The 15,154-nt window shown below is 41.6% G+C and overlaps 1 protein-coding gene across 2 annotated transcripts in view; it reads right to left on the reverse strand.

Moving 5' to 3' along the window:
- ABHD3 (abhydrolase domain containing 3, phospholipase) overlaps window positions 1–15,154 on the reverse strand; it is a 98,560-nt gene that overhangs the window by 46,193 nt on the left and 37,213 nt on the right. For both annotated transcript variants that reach the window (XM_089678365.1, XM_089678359.1), the window contains exon 3: window positions 13,374–13,556. In XM_089678365.1, coding sequence (XP_089534491.1) covers window positions 13,374–13,556 — 183 coding nt within the window. The remainder of the gene's footprint in view (window positions 1–13,373; window positions 13,557–15,154) is intronic.

Genomic DNA, 15,154 nt, shown 5'->3' on the forward strand with positions numbered 1-15,154 from the left:
TCACCTTGACCTTCAACTATAGAAAGTGAAACTTAAAGCAGAACTTTTCCCATAACAACTTATTAAAAAATAATGTTCTTTAGCAGGGAACATACATTCCACATTAATAATTATACCACCAAAATGAGTGTGTGCTGTAATTTGCCTCCAGCATTGTTTCTGTTTCTTCTTGCAGGAGGCTGCAATTTTGTTGAAGACCACAGCCCCTGAGCAGCAGTAGATCTTTAAGGTGTCAGCAGATCGGCTGCTACATGTTCAGCACAGAGCCATAAAATAGAAAGCAACTGAGCAGGTGCAGAGCAGGGTGAGACAGTGTACTTCTGGATTGTAAACAATAAAGGCACTTATTTGTAATGTTTTACAAAGCTACACCTGGCAGCCTAAAGTGACATAGCAGGACTTAATTTTTGACTAAAGTTCTACATTAAAGCAGAATGTCACCCTAAAGGGAAATTTCGACTTTACGTCATCCCCCCCCCCCCCCCCCCATTTGGCACATTACATTTTGAGGAGGGGAATGGGTACCCACAGGTCCCAGAAGGATGCAAGACCATTCACAAAGAGCAGCGCAGCTTGAACATGCGCAGTGGGAGGCCAGCTGTGAAGCCGTAAGGTGACACAGCTAGCTTCCACCAGTAAACATTCTGATGCTGGGGACCTGAAGACTGGCAAAGAACCAGGCCTGATTGAGGACAGCACTGGACCTCTGGACAGGTGAGTGTCCTTTTTTTTAAAAGTCAGCAGCTACAGTAATTTTAGCTGCTGACTTTAGATTTGTTCTCTGTAGGGTAAGGATCCACTTTACCTCCTTCAAGCCACACATATATACGACCTCTCGACGGGGGGGCCTTAACACCAAGAGGCTGCATATTTGCGTACTCAAAAACCCCCATGTCAGGGCTCCGGGTATGACCAGAGGTGTGTGGACTGGCACAGGAAAACGCGGGCTTCAGGTATAGTGTAAATAAGACAATTTATTAAGACTAAACAACACAAACGCAGTGCAAGGAAAACATAACACAGTGCAAACAACCCAAACTCCAACAGATAACCATATATACAAATCAAATGTAGTCGGGCAGGCCGGGTCGGTAGCAAACGGGCAAACAGGGTACCAGGAGCGAGCGGAAGAGTGGTCAGGAATAGCCGAGGTCAGGACAGGCGGAGTTCGTTCAGAGTCAGGAACAAAGCAGAGTCAGGATCAGGCAGGAAGCAGACAGGATGCATGTACAGGGGCTCATGGGAAACATACACCAAGGCACTGACTGCAGGTCTGGCCATTCCTTAAATACACCTCCTGCAATCAGCGTCAGGTGATGGCTGATTGCAGGAGTGAGCTTCTGGTTGCTGGGAGCACCCGCTGGCCAGCCCACACGGCAGATGAGTCCCACCACTAATGGTGAGTCCATTCCTGACACCCCAGAACTGTGCCAAGAGTGTGCACTGTGCGCGCTCCCGACACAGTTACCGGCAGATAAGAGAAAGCTCCCAATCTCTACTTGTGATCAGGAGTTTTCTGATCCTGTGACAGCCAATCATGGTGGTCACATGATCATAAACCCCACCCCTTCTCCTGGCATCTGAAACTCCAAAAGGGGCAGGAGGCACCAGCACCACGGGGTTAAACTCCAGGATGAGCAAATATTGTCTAAATACATGAGGTATATGTATTCTTACTTGGATCTTGGTGTGCTTTGTGTATTTCTTTCAGATCTCTGTGGTATTCCAGGAGATCCAATCAGTGCTGATCTCTCTCCTTGCACAAAATATTTGGTCTTGTACCCGCCCCCCTCCTATACAGGCAGCCTGTAGTATGCGGACCTGCTGGGTCCCTCCCACAGCTCAGCTCTTCATACATGCTATGTACAGCACAACAATTATATCACCACTACTTTTACAATTTAAAAGTTGAATTGGCAAAGGCATGTGTTGCACACAACGTCAACTGATATTCTTTGTGGTGAGTGAGAACTATATTTAAAATGAAAAATGTTGTGCCCAAAGTTCAGCTTTAAAAACATAATCTTTTTTATAAGCAGTATGTGTGCCTAGAACTAATCACGAAGATGGGGATGCAGGGTGGTGCCCCGGGTATGCTACCAACAGCAATAAATGGTATACTCCATTGATCTGATGTTGCAGGCCTAGCTCTAACCCTTTCCTCTGCAGTTTTCACACAAAGTTCTGCTTCTAGCACAGGATCTGATGGGCTAAGTCAGCTTTGCATTGAGAATGCATTCATGCTCCTACACCCTCAGCTTGTTATTTGGTGGGTCGATGTAAAATATTCTGCTGTCTAATATAGTTTAGAACACAGCTTTTCTCTGTTCTGCATAGCGTGCAATATAAGATACAGTAAAATTGTCTAAAGTTTATACAAAGCAGAAGTTCTTGCTGTGTGTCTGTATTTGTTGCTGAGTTAGTAGATTATGCAACTGCCACTGATTGTTTTAAAGATTTATAGAAAAAGCATTGTTACTAGCTACTTCCTGTTCTCTGCAGGTATCCCTGTTCTATATGTGCACAAAAATGTACATTGTTGTATGCTCCAAAAATCACCGCACCGTATGGGTGCCCTATTAAGCTGAAAGGCCAGGAAAAGCCTGGTGCCCAAAGTAGACTTGAATGATAAATAAACCAAAGAACAAAAACGTAATGTATTGCACAGATGTGCTGGCTGCACATTTTATTTTTTTATGCTAAAAATATTTACAGCAAGTGAAGAAAAAGAAGAATTTTGACTTACATGTACATTCCAAATCTTGGAGTACTGTACAGGACACAAGCAGAATGTTCATACACCATGAGTTATAAGTGTGTACCTTCAGGTGATTGAATAAAGGCAAAAAACTATTGAGGACACACCTCCTGGGCACCTCCACTAACTAACCCACTCTGTGAGTCCACAGTTTTGTAGCAAGCAATGGACAGTAAACTAAGTAATGGAATTGAGGGTGGCCTGTGCCTTGTACTGTGCTCCAACATATGGAGTTTACAGGTACCGTAAATGAAAATTCCCCTATTTTAATCCTGCAGTACAGGACACAGACAGAGTATTCATACACCATGGGATATCCCCAAGCAAAGAATAAGGAGAGTGAGCAACATTGACACAAATAGAACTGTGCTAACAGGCCCAAACACAAGGGTCAGAAAAGCCAACCTCTAAGTGCTGCTGAAAGACCCTTTCGGCCAAGAGCTGCATTAGCTGAAGATTGGATGTCCACCTCGTAAAACTTTGAAAAAATATGAACAGAAGACCAGGTGGTAGCCCTACAAAACTGAGCTACAGAAGCTTGGTGCCAAAATACCCAGGACACTGCCACCAATCTGGTGAAATGGGTGCATAAAAGCACAAGAGGAGAGTTCTCTTTTAGAATGTAACTTCTTGCGATCAGATTCCTTATCTATCATGTGATAGTGGACTTAGAAGCAGCATGTCCCTTGTGAAGTACCAAGGACAGGATGAACAAGGAATGCATCCGTTTGATCGGAGCAGTATCTTTAAAGCATACTCTATTGGCTCTGTGTCCAAACAATGTAGAGGTCTCCTTTGGATGTTTAGTAGCAGTGCTTAGGGAGGGAAGGACAATGTCCACATTGATCCTCTAGGGGGACATCACTGATAGGTTCAAAGAGTGGTTTCTACAGGACAAAGAGAACCAAGCTGAGATCCCAAGGAGGCACAGGGTGCTGTAGGGGGGGGGGGAAGCTTAATAAGAGATACACCTTGAAAATAGGTTTTTGCAAGGGAGAGTGAATGAGGATTAGTCCTTGTCTTTGAGAGTGCTTAAGGACAAGTTTTGGTCAAGACCTGTTTGAAGGATGGCCAGAATGCAAGGTACAGCATAATCTCTGTGATTGAATTGCCTGTTTTTACACAAGGAGTTCTGGGTACAATAGCAGGTCTTCCAGGAAGAGGCTTTTTTTGCTTTAGCAAGATAGGACTGAGACTCAAAAAACCCTCTATCCCTTAATACCTGTGTTTCAACAGCCATGCCGTTAAAGCCTGAGAAGCAGGTTGGAATAGATGGCCTTAAGACAGTAGCCTGTTGGGAAGAGGCCAGGGGTCATATGCTAGAAATGTCTTAGTGTACTGGGTTCTGGGACAGTTTGGTGAAATTAGGATCAATGTTTTCCTCTCCCACACTATTTTCCTGAGGCTAGGATGTCCAGATTCCACCAGTTTGGCAGATCACATTCAAGACATCTGGATGAAAGGCCCATTCTCCTTGATCCAGGTGGTGGTGGCTAAGATAATCCACTTTCCAGTTGTCCATTTTTGGGATGTGGACCACAGAGATCATTGGACAGCAAGTTTCTGAGATCATCTGGTTTGTTTCCTTCAAGACAGCAAGACTCCTGGTGCCTTCCTGATGGCTGATGTAGGCCATTGCTGTGGCATTGTCTGACTGCACCCTGATTGTCACCTGATTGTCACCCTTTCAAAAGATGGCACAGTGCTGCAGGGTCAACCTGACGGCGTGCCCCCCCCCCCCCCCATCCATACCAAGCCCTTCAGATATGGTATGGAGTTTGAGAGGAACCCCCACGACAAAATAAAAAAAAGTGGCATGGGGGTCCCCCCCAAAATCCATACCAGACCCTTATCTGGGCATGCAGCCCGGCAGGTTTGGAAAGGGGGGACGAGCAAGTGCCCCCTCCTGAACCATACCAGGCCACATGTCCTCAACATGGTGATATCATCTTAGGCTCCACCGAACACGCTTCGTCATACATTGGATGACATCAGGGGACGCCATCCAACGTATGTTGAAATGCCTTGTGTGGAGCCTAACGTGACATCACCACACTAAGCGGCTGCCAGCTGGAATGGATGTTACATTGAATTGGGATTGCTGCAGCCCTGGGACTGTTTGATGCTTATTTGCCTTTAACCCAATGCGAGTGCAATTTATATTTCTCAAATAAATTTTATGTGGGGACCTACTGCACCATGAGTCTTTATATTTTGCATGCACATATTGCTTGAGAGCAAGGCTAGATTGGAACCGAGGGTCAGAGCATCGCCATTTATTGTGGATGTCTTTTAGTTAACCACTAAAGCGCTGCTGACTTTTCAATTGTTTGAAAGCCTAATAGCTCTGGTAAGGGCTCCTACTCACTTTTTTCACCAGGATTTCCAAGGTGTCTCTTCTTCCTCCTGACCATATTGGATGATTGGGTATCTCCCTCCTTTTTTCCCCTTTGAAGCTTGGAAGCACTTCTTTTTAATTCTGTGAACATTTATTTGAGCACGATAATATACAGTGAACTTTATTTTTTAAATATCACTTTTCCTTGGTTCTTGATTTTCTTTTCCATGGTAATACTGGCTCAATATCTTCTCCATTTCCCTTCTGTCCTCTAGGACCGGCATATTGGGATACATGAGAAAAGCCCTACATGAAGATGGCTGTAATCTGTCTGAGAATGTGACATAGATGCAGAGAATTTAGTCAAATAGGCTGCCTATTGCGTGCCTGAAATACAGCGAGAATTGGATACTGGGACTGGTGTAAGAACTGGGATATATGGAGGTATGCATCATCATTCTGAGGCTGAGAGGGTATTTGTCAAGGTTAACGTTTGCCTGTGATTTTGCATTGACTCGGAAATCATGAAATTGTGCTACAGTGATCATTCATATACAATGTATAAACAATCCATGTTTGTACACCAATAAATGGCAACTCTGTAAAGCATCCTCAATAAAGTACAGCAAGGAAGTAAAAAAATAAATCTTCAACAAAGCAAAGAATTCAGTCTGTTAAAGGAAATCTTCTATCTTTCATTTCCAAACAAATCCTTTTACCTTGTGTCATCCTTCACTTTGATATACTCCAGCGCCCTTTGGAGAATCAATGCAACAAATTGTGTGGACTCCTTAAGCTACTAAACAGGCCAATCACACTTGTTTGCCTTTCATACACATCCTCCATCCTCTCCTGATCTCTGTTGTACTCCAGTGGTATATAGAGTATATATCACTAGTACCAACTCTATGTAGTGCCACTGTGGTGTGTACTATCCTGATACTAATGCTTCTATCCTAAGTGCTGGGTGAGCGCTTTTAGCATGCAAGTGTTTTTACATTTTGTATGTAACATTTTAAATAAACAGACTTAGCCAAAGCATAAGCAATGATAGTATAAAGTTGACAATAGTCTCCAATACTACTAAGAGGTGCTCCTCTGCTGACAGAGGTGGAGTGGGCACTGAACAGAAGAGCAGACAGGGATATCAGAGTACATTCACTAAGGGTGTAAAATTGATAGGCCTGGCCATAGATTAATCGAATTGGACTGGTTCAGCACAGAACAGTCAAATATCAAACAAAGTGTGGCCATCCCTGCTTCAAAGAAGTTAATTGTTAGTTTGACTTCTATTGAATGAACAAGTTGGAAAACCTTTGTCAATCAGCAGCTGCAGCCAATCAGCATTAACCATTGATTATTGTATTCTGACAGGGCTGGGTCATGTTGTCAAAATACAGTGTTGGCAAGGAGAACACCTTCATCCATTTTATTTGTATGGATGGAGGAACCTGTGTTTGTTTTTTTTTATGTTTAGCTTGCTGGCTGTTCTTTTAATACTATACAATAGGGGTCTGCAAACTTTATATACAAAGGGCCAGTTTACTATCTTTCAGACTTTAGGGGGGCCGGACTGTGGCCAGTGGGAGTAGAAAATATTTTGGCATTAGTGGGACTGAACAATATCCCATCTTTGGTATTAGGGAGAGGAATAGTACCCCATCGTTGGCATCAATGGGAGGAATAATACATTTTCAGGAGGGTAGGTTATGTCTACATTATGTTTAACTGGTGGATGTTGATTACATGAGGGCTACAAGAAAACGGCCACGGATGCGGCTATATATACTCCCAGAGCATGGCGGCATCCAATCATATCCCACTGAGAAAGCCACGTGACCCTGTGGCGCAACACGTAGGGGAGGAGCTTGATGACATCACAACGCTCATGGTTTACCGATACACTTACACTGTCACATCAAAAGAGTGTAGGCTTTCTTTGCATGCTTATAAAGGATATTTATGGATCCATATGCGCACAATATCTGGTGCAACTGAGCACCTGTAGAATGTGAGTGGCCATTTTTTGTGTTTTTAATAAAGTGGTGTGTTTTAAAGGATAAAGTTCTATTGTTTTTTACTCATTTTTTCTGACATGTATGCTGAGTGGAGGAAAAATTAAAGGGATCGGTTTTCTTTGGAAGAAGAGTCCATAATCAAGATATACGGTACCTGCCAGTTTATGTCCATTTCAAGGGATGCATGCGTTTTTTGACCTAACTATATGCGAGGTGAAGAACTCCAGGTGAGGACACATCTGGTGTTTGTGGTGGAGGATTAAGTTGTATGAAGATATGGAATTATAAAGTTTGTTAAAGAAATCACAAAATTAAGAGACTTTTCAATTATAAATATTCGCTATTTTTAATGTAATGTTGTTTGTATCCACATATGCTTTATGTACCATTTAAAGGAAGCGCGGCACCATATGTTTATTTATTTGAATCATGCACATGTTATGAGTATGCGTAGGTGTGAACTGATTTTTGTATTGTAGTTATTGATTTGCTATATAAGGGAATAGATTGGTAGTTTTTCAGACTGCTCATGAGAATCTGTCAATTACATTTTTGCATTAAAGCAAAGTAGTTAGTTTTTGTATAAGATACGAAAGGATAGTATAATGTTATTACTTGCTGATAGATATTATACGCTGGCTTTTTGTCCAGTGGTCTGAATATGTAAATGTGTTGGGTTGTTTTTTTGGAATGTGATGCTGTGGCTCATTCTGGGAGATTCATGGATCATTTAAATGGAGCAATTATTCAGTAGCATTTCAGAAGCATTTGGTATTTGTTCATTTATTGGTACTTGAAAAGATAAACTGTGCGCCATTTTCCACGTTCTTTGTTGGCTGCTTATCTAATATTTTAGAAATCCTTTTGAATGCAATAAACTATTTTATCTGGCAACATTGCTGGTATAATGTTTTTCCTACTTCATATTTTATATTATTGCATTTGGCTTTTCACTTTGCAGTATAATGGTCCATTGGGCCACTTTCTATCCTGATGGCTGCCTGTGCTCTAAGCTGCCTAACTGCAGTCAGACTGGTCTCCCAGCTGCCATCTTGGCATTGATAGAAGAGAGACACTGCAGAGCAACTTCCATCCTCTTGCAGTAATGACAGTGCTTATTGTCTCTGCTGCCCTCCCCCTAACACTATGCCACCATGTCCCTTGACCAGAATGTAGTTCATTTGTGACCAGCTATGACACCAGGCTGTCATATAGCACCACCAACACTCTCTTGGAGTGTTTTTGTTTGTTTTTTTTCAAAAGCCAACATGGCTACAAGATACTATGTGTGGCTTATTTCATAAAGTGTATACATAGCAAAAACTTTTATTTTGTTTTTTAGGGAGTAGGGAAGCATTAGACCCTCGTCAAGTTTTTTTGATCTGAGTCTCCAATAGGTAGATTCACCCTGTTTATCCTTGTGACCATTATCACTGAGACAGAAAAAAATTGGAGATGTAAAATTTTACAGTTGTCACCAGAACAAGGGTAAACCTTCCACCTGGCATACCTGCACCAGTGACAGCTACTATATCTAGGTAAGGAATTCCTTTCACTTCGAAGACATTTTTATTTCCTGCTGTGTCTTTAAGACAAGAAGTGAAGGGAAACCTTTTAACCTACTTAAATATTTGCTGACATCAAAACATTACACAACACTGCAAATCAGAGAGGGGGCACTGTCTTAGGGCTCATGTACACGGGGCATTTGGAAAACTCTTCTGAACGATGGAATCTTACTGCTGGAAAATGGAGGTTAAAAAATGTTGGTTTAGCCACGTTTGCATACCGCGTTTATGTTTAAAAGCGTTTTTAAAAGATAACCTCAGGAGACCTTCCCAAATGCCCAGAATGCACTGAAAAACAGTAAAAAAGTAACTATTTCAGACATTTTGAGAGAAATTGAGAGAGCAAAAGCAGAGAGAGCAGTATGTGTTGAGATTACCTGTCTTTTCTGATTGTATTCACTATGGATCCCATCATGAGCATAATGTATCACGTTCTACCATTTTCCTTAATGCAAAACCTGCAACTGACTGCACTGGTGTACTGGGTCCATTTGAGTACCTGGAAAATGCTTTCCATGCATTTCTGATTATGAAAAAGGCTCTGGACAGCATCTGGACACAGTTAAAAATGCATCTAAACGCAAACGCATATAAATGCGGTGAACCGCGTTTACAAGCATTTGGCGTTTGAAAAGCCGGTAAAAATCTACTCCTAAACGCAAGTTTTGTGCGTTCAAAAAAACGACTGTAAACTCAACTGCCTGTAAATGACTGTAAACAACTATGTGTACATGGACACATATGAAAACATTAGGGAGAGTTCAGTGGCTGCTGAAAAAAACGCTGAACAGCTCCTGAACGTCAGTTTAGGAGCTGCAGTGTACATGACCCCTTAAAGTGTGAGAGTGAGTGTTGCTCATTCTTCGAACTGAGTGTCCACAAGCTAGAATCCAGAGTTCCTATGTTCCCAGTGACTTTGCAAATGTCTCCCTTTGTTTTTTTTTTTGTGACCACCAGCATTCTCAGTGTCTGTTCAGCCTGTTCTCAATTCCTGTGTGCTCCCCAGTGTCCCGTGTCCTGCCAGCAACCTGCATGTCAGCAGCTGTGTAATTCTCTGTGTGTTTCCATCAGCCACCTACAACCTCAATTCCAAAAAGTTGGGACGCTATATAAAATCTACTTAAAAACAAAATGCAATGATCTGCAAATCTCATAACCCCATATTTCATGCACAAAATAGAAAACATGTCAAATGTTTAAACAAAAAAAAATTTTGAAATTGATGGCAGCAACAGGTCTCAAAAAAGTTGTAACCGATTCATGTTTACCACAGTGTAGCATCCCCTCTAATTTTAACACTATGTGAATGTCTAGGAAGGGAGGAGACCAGTTGCTAGAGTTTTGGGAGGGATGTTGTCCCATTCTTGCCTGATATAGGATTCTAGCTGCTCAAGAGTCTTGGGTCTTCTTTGTTGTATTTTACATTTCAAAATGCGCCAAATATTTTCAGTTGGTGGATTGGACTGCATGCAGGCCAGTTAAGCACCCAGGCTTTTCTATGACAAAGCCATGCTGTTGTTATTAAAGCAGTATACGGTTTAGCATTGTCCTGCTGAAATATGCAAGGCGTTCCCTGAAAAAGGTGTTTTCCGGATGGGAGCATATGCTGTTTTAAATCTTGGATATATCCTTTAGCATTGATGGTGACTTTCAGATGTGCAAGCTGCCCATTCCATACGCACTAATGTAACTATACTATCAGAGATGCAGACTTTTGTTATAGTGCTGATAACAAGCTGGAAGGTCCCCCTCCTCTTTAGTCCAGAGGACATGGCACCCATGATTGTCAAAAAGAATGTCAAATTTCAATTTGTCTGACCACAGAACAGTTTTCCACTTTTCAACAGACCATTTTAAGTCCTCATGCACACTGGATGTTTTTACAGCGGCTGTTTTTGGCTTTTGACGTTTTTTTCTACAGCCATTAAACTCCCCAGCATGTTATCCTATGTGTCCATGCACACATAGCCTGTAATCAATGTTTTTTGGCAGGAGTGTTTTTTGGCTGGAAAAAAACCCAGAACTAGTGGGTTTCTAGAGGAGTTTTTTAGCTGTAAAAACGCTCTAACACTGAAAAATGTGGCAAAACGCGGTAAAACGCCACAAACCAGCATTTTTGGACTTTTGTTTACAAAAAAACCCTCTAAAAAACGTGGCAAAACGCCATTAAATGCTAGTACAAAAAAGCTAAAAAACGCTGAAAAAGTCCCATTTTTAACATGACTTTAAACAGCTAACATTACCAGTGTTATTAAAACGCCCCGTGTGCATGGAGCATAAATGAACTTTGGCCCAGTGAAAACGGCAGCATTTCTGCAGATATGGCTTTTGCTTTGCACGATAGATCTTTACCTTCCATTTTTGGATGGCACAGCAAACTGTGTTCACAGACAGTGATTTTTGGAACTATTTCAGAGCCCATGCAGTGATGTCCATCACAGTATCAGGCCTGTTTTTCATGCAATGTCGTTTGAGGGCCTGAAGATCATTGGTATCCAGCATTACGTTTCGGCTTTGTCCCTTGCTCACAGAGATTTCTCCAGAGTCTCAGAATCCTTTGATGAAATTATGTAGTGTAGATGAGGATATATTTAAAGTCTTTGCAATTTTATATTGCAGAACATTATTCTGATATTGTTGACAATTTTTAGACACTGCTTCTCACAGACCGCTGAATATCTTCTCATCTGTATGGCTGAGACACTCTGACTCTCTAAGATGCTCTTTTTATACCCAGTTACATTACTGACCTGCTGCCAATTAACCTACTTAGTTGCAAAATGTTCTTCCACTTCTTCCTTATTAGTACCACTTATGCAGGCCATAGATGGGTCGAAAATCGGCCGATTTTTCAGCCGAAAATAAAATCGGCCGATTTTTGGATCGTTAGTGGGTTAATAGGTCGGCCGTTTTTCGGTATTTTGGCAGATTTTTTTATCGGTAAAGTTGGAAAAAGATTGGCCGATTTTGCCGATCGGCTGATTTTCGCGGCAATTATGGGCAAATCGGCCGATCTTTTTACCGATAAAAAATCTGCGCATGAGCAGTGACCTGCAAGAGGAAGACAAAAAGAAGAAAGAAGAAGAAGAGGATGAAGAAGAAGAAGAGGAAGAAGAAGAAGAGGATGAAGAAGAAGAAGAGGATGAAGAAGATGTACAAGAAGAAGAGGATGAAGAAGAAGAAAAGGATGAAGAAGAAGAAGAATTCCAGTCCGGCAAAAAGTGTCCCTGCAGAGAGCTCCACTATTTCTTTGACAGTTCCTTGACATTTATAGTGGCTGCAACAATGTATCTGTTTCCGAATAAAAACATCTGTATCCGAAATGGATACAAATAGATACAATGTTGCAGCCGCTATAAATGTCAAAGAATTGTCAAAGAAATAGTGGAGCTCTCTGCAGAGCCACTTTTTGCCGGCTGTAGACGGGATGAAAATCGGCCAATTTTTTTTACCGTTCCTGATAACGTCGGCCGATTGAACGACCGATTTTTCATTTTTTTAAAGAAAAACCGGCCAATTTTCTCCCCATCTATGGCCTGCATTACTTTACCAGCTTTTTGTTGTCCTGTCCCAACTTTTTTAAGATGTGTTGCTGCAATCAATTTCAAAATGACCATTTTTTTCCTTAAAATTGTAAATTTTTTCAGTTTAAACATGTGATGTTTTCTGTTGTGAATAAAATATGGGTTTGTGTGATTTTCAAATCAATGCATTCTGTATTTATATGTAGATTTTACACAGTGTCCCAAATTTTTTGGAGTTGGGGTTTTGTTATCAGCACATGTGCAGCCCATGTCTGCTCCCTGCTTCTATTATTTCATACATCCTTGCCTACAGCTGTCTGCAGTATAACCCTGTGCACTCCAGCTTGTACCTTGCACCAGTGACCCTATTTGACTTTGTGCACTTCTATCCACTCCCAATGCCTCTGTATGTTTTATGAACTCCTGATTGGACTGTTTTACCCACTGATCTGTGAATCCAGCCTCTTAGTGCTGGAATGGACTATTACCTGCTTACCTGATCTCAATTGCCAGTAGCCTATTTGGGTGGGTCAGGGGGTCACAACCTGGGTGTCAACTACAGCAAAACCCATCTCCACCTTCAGGAGCTCTGATGAACATAAGGTAGCTCCTTAGACTCTGTGCCTTCTAAAGGCGCCCACCTTCTCTGTGCATGCAGGCATGCTGGGTCTGTCCACTGGTGCCAGTGAGTATCCTGCCTCTCTAGGTCTCCATGCAGTTCTTTGTGTCTTTTCTGTAGCCACTGCCACAGCCTAGCCCTAGCTGCGATAACCAATTCTTTGATAGCCAGTCTGCCCCTAGTGGAAATGGTTCATGAGATTGCTTGGGCTGGTTATGGGGTGGCAACATTACTTGCATTGAAACTGGCTGTGTCTTCTTCACTTCTATGAAATCAATCTGTGTATTATTTATTGTAAGGCCTAAACAAAGTGGATATCCCCCTCTCCTGAGTAGAAGAGACCACATATAACCTCTGCTGTTGCTGAATTTCACAATGCATTAGCCCATGTGTCCTCAGAAAAAGATCAACCCTTTTTAAATCTGTGCTTAATCGGGCAAATCAAAAAAGAACTACATTTTAGACATAGCAGTTCTGATATTACAAGAGCGAATTATGGAAAATGGTCATTTTTAACCAACACTTGTGTACTTCAATCGTGTACTTACCTGTATCCAAGCTCTTCACTGTGCTTAATCATATGTAGAATATAGGATTCCCGGCTTGTTCCCGTGAGCCCAGGCAGTAAAAGGATTGTAGGTCTTGTGCTGGCGTCAGGGTAAAGTGTATTATCATCATTACTAAACCAGTCCAGCGAAATCTGCCCTCCATCTGCTGTTTTAATAAGCTCACTGTAAGACACAATAGAGAAAAGTACACACTTTAATTAGATTTCTGGAATCAACCTATACACTGTACTAAGAAACACAATGAGATAGCAATGTAAGGAATAGGAACAGCTGCATCTAATGGCTCTCATGGGTCTTGATTTTCTTTTGAGAGTCTTGGATTTTCCATTGACAATAATGAGCTCTGAGTTTTTGCTGTGGCACAATACATAAAACTACTGGATTATTTGAATCACTACATCCACAATTTGCACACTAATGGAGTAAGAACTGAATTGAGAGCTTGCACTTGAGCTAGCCCTGTACATGGGGAGGCTTCTTAAAATGCACAATGTAGATAGAGGTCATCAGGAGGCAGGGAATGCTCCTAATTCACATATGGAGATGAGATTACAAACGCAGCAGGATGCTGCATCCAAGTCTCAACAAATCCTGATCCTAGACTTACAGGAGTCCTTATGGTAGTCCATGACCATCAGAAACATTACATTCTTTTGTAGCTTTCTTACCAATGCAGTCCTACATTGTCACTCCTTTGGTACAGTGGGGATCGAAAGTTTGGGCACCCCAGCTAAAAATTTGTATTAATGTGCATAAAGAAGCCAAGGAAAGATGGAAAAATCTCCAAAAGGCATCAAATTACAGATTAGACATTCTTATAATATGTCAACAAAAGTTAGATTTTATTTCCATCATTTACACTTTCAAAATAACAGAAAACAAAAAAATGGCATCTGCAAAAGTTTGGGCACCCTGCAGAGTTAATATCTTGTACTGCCCCATTTGGCAAGTATCACAGCTTGTAAACGCTTTTTGTAGCCAGCCAAGAGTTTTTCAATTCTTGTTTGAGGTATCTTTGTCCATTCTTCCTTACAAAAGTCTTCCAGTTCTTTGAGATTTCTGGGCTGTCTGTCACGCACTGCACTTTTAAGGTCTATCCATAGATTTTCAATTATGTTGAGGTCAGGAGATTGTGAAGGCCATGGCAAAACCTTCAGTTTACGCCTCTTGATGTAATCCCCCGTGGATTTTGAGGTGTGTTTAGGATCATTATCCATTTGTAGAAGCCATCCTCTCTTTAACTTCAGCTTTTTCACAGGTGGCATCAAGTTACCATCCAAAATTTGCTGAAATTTTATTGAATCCATTTTTCCTTCTACTTGTGAGATGTTCCCGTGTCACTGGCTGCAACACAACCCCAAAGCATGATTGATCCAACCCCATGCTTAACAGTTGGACAGAGGTTCTTTTCATTAAATTCTGTGCCCCTTCTTCTCCATACGTACCTTTGCTCATTCCAGCCAAAAAGTTCAATTTTAACCTCATCGGTCCACAGAACTTGTTTCCAAAATGCATCAGGCTTGTCTATATGTTCATTTGCAAAGTTCAAACGATGATTTTTGTGGTGAGGACGTAGAAGAGGTTTTCTTCTGATGACTCTTCCATGAAGACCATATTTGTACAAGTATCTCTTTATAGTGGAATAGTGTACCACAACTCCAGTGTCTGCCAGATCTTTCTGGAGGGATCGTGCAGTCAAACGTGGGTTTTGAATTGTTTTTCTCACAATCCTGCGACCTGTTCTGTCTGATATTTTTCTT

This window comes from Staurois parvus, unplaced genomic scaffold (genome assembly GCF_062004578.1).
Source record: "Staurois parvus isolate SC_StPar_1 unplaced genomic scaffold, SC_StPar_1.0 ptg000015l, whole genome shotgun sequence".
Taxonomy (NCBI): domain Eukaryota; kingdom Metazoa; phylum Chordata; class Amphibia; order Anura; family Ranidae; genus Staurois; species Staurois parvus.